General features: G+C 44.9%; 1 protein-coding gene across 1 annotated transcript in view; it reads left to right on the forward strand.

Moving 5' to 3' along the window:
• Window positions 1–486: 486 nt before the first annotated feature.
• The window catches only part of LOC106812777 (zinc metalloproteinase dpy-31-like), a 17,401-nt gene continuing 12,529 nt past the window's right edge, over window positions 487–5,358 (forward strand). Inside the window, exons 1-2 of the mRNA XM_014816749.1 lie at window positions 487–492; window positions 4,058–4,261. Coding sequence (XP_014672235.1) covers window positions 487–492; window positions 4,058–4,261 — 210 coding nt within the window. The remainder of the gene's footprint in view (window positions 493–4,057; window positions 4,262–5,358) is intronic.

Genomic DNA, 5,358 nt, shown 5'->3' on the forward strand with positions numbered 1-5,358 from the left:
GGAGATACATTAAATCTCAAGAAGCAGTCGATATTGGAATATCCCCTTTTCGGCAGAGTGGAAAACTTTATGCAGATTCGAAAACCAAAGCTCAACTCGTCATATATATATATGACATAGGTGCGGGACACGCATGTCTTATTGCAGACGCCTAGCGGTATACGACGGTACTACAGCTCACAGGCATATATACGCGTAGTCGATATTCTTTACGCACAAGACGTGTTGTGCATTATCAGTAGACCACGGTATTACAGCTAGAGAGTTAGAGGCGTGTACACGCCAGTCGGCGGGCAGACGCGCGCATTGCCTACATGTCCTGCAGCGTTGCTTAGGGTGTTTCGTAAGGGCTCACACATCGTGCCAAGTCTGCTCGAAGTCTGTAGTAATTGATGAACTGCTGTGCTCAAACACCTGTGCATGGTGTGTCGAGCGAACGCCTACACGGACAGATACGCGCGGCCGTAGTCAGGTTGGTGCCTAGATATGGACGTATGTTTGACTGGTTTCGGACACGCGTGCAGGAGTCGTATCCGGAAAATGCTCCGAACCACGGTAAGATAGATGGGCATAGACAGTGTTCTACCGTAGGCCCTCGGGCTGTAAATAGGCACGCGGCGTGCCGTATCTGTGTACATATACTGATTAACGACGAACAATATAACTGTATAGTGCATGACTTGTCACTGTTCTACGACATTCGCACATCTCGTTGGTGATTAAGTGATGTGTGTTTAAGGGATCCGATAGATAACCTACGATATGATGATGACGAGATGACAAATGAGCAGATACAACTGCAGTACTTGAGTAGTCATTCGAATGTCAGTCATTCTGACAATTGTAGTATTCAGGTTGTCGTTCAAATGTCAGAAGCCTCAGCTGCCTAGCGACTGACCACTGCTCTGCAGCGCTCGAACTGCTGCTGCCGCCTGGAGGCGTGTGACCAGATTTCGGTCTGCTGCTGCCACCTGGTGGAGGGTGACCAGTGCTGCTGCCACCTGGCCGGAAGTGACCAATGCTGCTGCCACCTAGCCGGGAGTGACCAGTGCTGCTGCCACCTGGCCGAAAGTGACAGTGTATGTGCGTGTATGTGTGGGGAGGCGGATACAGGATTGTTATACACACTAGCAGAACGTGACCGCGGGCATTAGATTTGTTCACAGCTCACTCGTTTTACTCAACTTTAAAACCTATGCGTCGTTATTACAAGCGCGGATATCCGCAAGCGGCCGGCTTATAAGAAACATATAACATTCTTTCGGCGAAAATGACAGGGGTGCACCGAAGTGCCGAAATGATCTAGCTGTAAACACGAAATGGCAAGAATCTTTACAAGTGCGACTTTACGACACTTTGATGACATGAGGACATTTCGTCGATATGATTGTTGGAAGATGAGGGGGAAACTTTATGTAGACTCGATCGGATCGATAAAAGTTGTACGTTTCAGTATATTTCTGAGTCATCAGTGAGGTTCGCGTAAGTGCGTTTTTCACCCGTTCCATTAGGTTGTGTTTTGTCCATTAGTATATTAACCAACCGAAAGATATATTTGGGCCATTCTCGCATCGTCATCGTTGTCGTCATCCCTCCTCGAAACATTTACGGATTCCCAAGACGGTTACCCATATACAGCTAGGCGTAGTTTCTTTCAAACATTTCTGAGAGTAAAAACAAACACCTCCTCCCCTCTCCTCTCTACTCCCCTTCCCCGCAGCCTTCCCTCCCCTCACTACTCCCCTCCCCCTCCCGCGTTTGCTCCCCTCTCATCCCTACTCCCTGGTGATTCCCTCCCTTCGGCTCCCTGGCCGTCCCCCTCCCCTTCCTCCACCCGCGCCTCCTGACCTCCTCTCCCTACTCCCCTCTCCTCCCCTCCCTCCTTCCGCGCCTCCTATCACCCCTTTCCTCCTCTCCCTTCTTCCGCGCATCCTGCCCTCCTCTCCCTACTCCACTCTCCTCCCCCTCTCCTCCCCTTCCTCTTCCCGAGCCTCCAGTCCTCCTCTCCCTACTCCACTCTAGTATCAGCAGTATCAGCAGTATCAGCTGTATCAGCAGCAGCAGTATCAGCAGCAGCAGCAGCAGTATCAGCAGTATCAGCAGTATCAGCAGCAGCAGCAGCAGTATCAGCAGTATCAGCAGTATCAGCAGCAGCCGCAACAGTATCAGCAGCAACATGCCGTTTAGTGTGTGGAGAACGATGCCGTGTAACGCGTGCATATATTGTATCAGGGGTTATTAATAACAAATTGTCATTATTATTTGTTATTATTAACTCCTGATTGTATCACCCGGTAATTTCTATCCGATATAACCTCCAGGATGATTCGAACATATGCGTAATTGAACGTCGCAGTGATATTCAAACTAATTGGTGTGATAATGTATCCACGCATTCCGTCGCCTCTAGAGTGGACAGCACCTCTGTATAGTTTGGGTGAAGTGTATATAATAAACGCCTGATAAGTATAAATAAAACGCCTGTGAATCGCAGTGTAGTCACGTGAAACCCTTGCATGGCACCAGCCATAGATACATACACAATACATTTTCATTGGTAGCTCGGTCGCTTCCTCGTCATTGCCCAACTAAGTGAGAACATTTTGCCAACGCCAAGGAATTTGCTCAGGCTACGAGCCTGGGAACGGTAATCTATAGCGCGGTTGTTGAGTGCACGTCACGTGATTACTCGGGATTTTATGTAATTAGTGTGAAATTTTATTTCGTGAGCAACACACGATTATCCGAACAAGCCAAGTTGGTCTTATAATTGTGTTTGTGTGAGTATGTTTGTGCGTGTGTGTGTGCGTGCGTGTGTGTGTGTGTGCGACGCATGCGTGTTTGTGTGTGCGCGTGTGTGTGTGATTTATATGTGCGTGTGTAATAATCTTACGCCTGACTTCAAACATTAATGAAATTGCACGGAATAATTTCCACATCACTCATCATTCCCGGGATCGATTTTTGCTTAAATGACAATATTTTTGCATGACCACGGATATCCGGATGGCAGAATCTAAAATTTGCTAGCAAGCACTGTAACGAAATATCACCACGTTAATGTCGTTTTAATACGGCCTAGTTCTATCTGTATGTTTCTATTTTTAAACAGTGCATATATGATGACACCCGTAGTCAAAAATAAAGTGTTAAAATTAAAAAATTATATAAAAACTAATCTTTGTTCTTACTATTTATCATCGTCATCGTCATCATCATCGTCACCATCATAATCATCAATGTCGTCGTCGTCGTCGTCGTCATCGTTATCATCTTTAACATTATCATCACCATCAGCATTTAAAAACATATATAAAATAATTATATATAGAACATGTATAATAATAATAATTTAATAACATATATATAACATAATAATATAAGAAACAAATTAATATTAAATTATAAAATTAATATATAAATATATAATAAAAATATCCAGGCTGACTATTAATCTCAACCTATCGATATTTCCACGTGGGTTTAAATGGTAGCGGCGCCCACCTCATAGAGCTTCAGTTGCTAGACACGAAGTTCATCACCTCCTCATGCATCTCAACTAACGCTGTAACATACACATAATAGCATCGCTACGTACACAATCGAAATCAACGCGTTGTTATTTATTTTCTTGTGTTTGCGACTTAGTGCTACTTTATGTGCCTCCGTAGTCCGTATGTACATACATCATCGCACATCATCACTATAATGCTAAACTTAACCGTAACTCTAACCATAACTTAAACGCTAACCTTAACCATAATCCTAACCCTAACCATAATCCTAACCTTAACTCTAACACTGACCCTTCCATAACATCTTTAAACCTAACTCAAACCCTGATCCGTACACAAACCCTAAACCTTATCCTAACAATAACCCTAACCTAACCCCAGCCCCACCCTAATTATTACCCTAACCGTAACCATAACCATAATCCTCGTCCTATAGACTAATCCAAAACGCATCTCATATGAGCAGCGGCTTGACCCATGCAGTTCCCCGCTTGCCTTCCTTCGACGTGATCCTCACGTGTGTGTGGTTATGTCGCACGCAGGCATCGGCAGCCTACGAGGAGGATGGCGTCGTAGAGGGAGACATGGTCATCAACGAAGCCCAGGCCATCCACATGCTCGAAACGTTCGACGCGCCACCTGTCCGTCGCAAACGGAAGTTCATCGACGACTCGGCACACCGCTGGGACGCTAGCAAGCCCGTGCCGTTCCTGTTCAACCCGGACGATTTCAGTGAGTATCGATCGGTATCGATTATCAGCGATTTCGTGCGTTTATCGTTACGGCACACAGTGATTGGCAGCATGGTAGTCAAACTCCCAGCATTATTTGCACGACTAGCAAGCACAACTTTGATTTCTTATTCCTTATTAATATTCCTTATCGAAGAACCTCGGCTCATTGATTCGTCCGTCCGAGCAAGATAACCCCATAAATAACATCTTTGGATATTGTTGCTAGGTCGGTCAAACTAAAGCAGATTGTACGTGTTTCCACGCGTTCACGCAAAACTTTCGACTTTACGACTGCAGTAAAGGATCAAATTGAAAAATGAAATCTTCGAATTCATATTTTGTTGTATGTGGCCACTCTTTTATAAAACATAGTAGATAAGCGTCTGTACATTACTGTGGTTAAATCAATTCTACGGAATTATGTATATTATTCGTGAACAGAAAACAGAAACGAGCACGCGTTGAAGTTTTATTCCACACCGCCGCGAGTAGAATTATGATTTGATTAATTAGCAGCATTAGAACAGCAGAAACGGTTGCCTTTCCTGCTGTAAAATGGCAAACCGTGCAAAGCGCACTACTCTGGCATGCCGACATCTTTGCTACGTTACAGAAATGCCGCGAGCGTAAATCGAGGAAAAAACGAACGCAAAGCTAACCTTAAAAGTAGAAAACACAAAAATTTCTGAGCGCTAACTTTGAACGAGCTATATAGTCACGCAAAGCCCAGACACTCCACCCCCAGATAAACATACACGTACCTTGTATATCTGTTGTCAGTCCCCTCCCCCGTTAAACGTACCCGTACCTTGTATATCTGTTGTTAGCACTCCCTCCTCCATTAAACATACACGTACCTTGTATATCTGCTGTCAGTCCCTTCCCCCATTAAACATACACGTACCTTGTATATCTGTTGTCAGTCCCCTCCCCCGTTAAACATACACGTACCTTGTATATCTGTTGTCAGCCCCCGCCCCCATTAAACATACACGTACCTTGTATATCTGTTGTTAGCACTCCCTCCTCCATTAAACATACACGTACCTTGTATATCTGTTGTCAGCCCCCTCCCCCGTTAAACATACACGTACCTTGTATATATGTTG

Source organism: Priapulus caudatus, unplaced genomic scaffold (genome assembly GCF_000485595.1).
Source record: "Priapulus caudatus unplaced genomic scaffold, Priapulus_caudatus-5.0.1 Scaffold686, whole genome shotgun sequence".
NCBI lineage: Eukaryota > Metazoa > Priapulida > Priapulimorpha > Priapulimorphida > Priapulidae > Priapulus > Priapulus caudatus.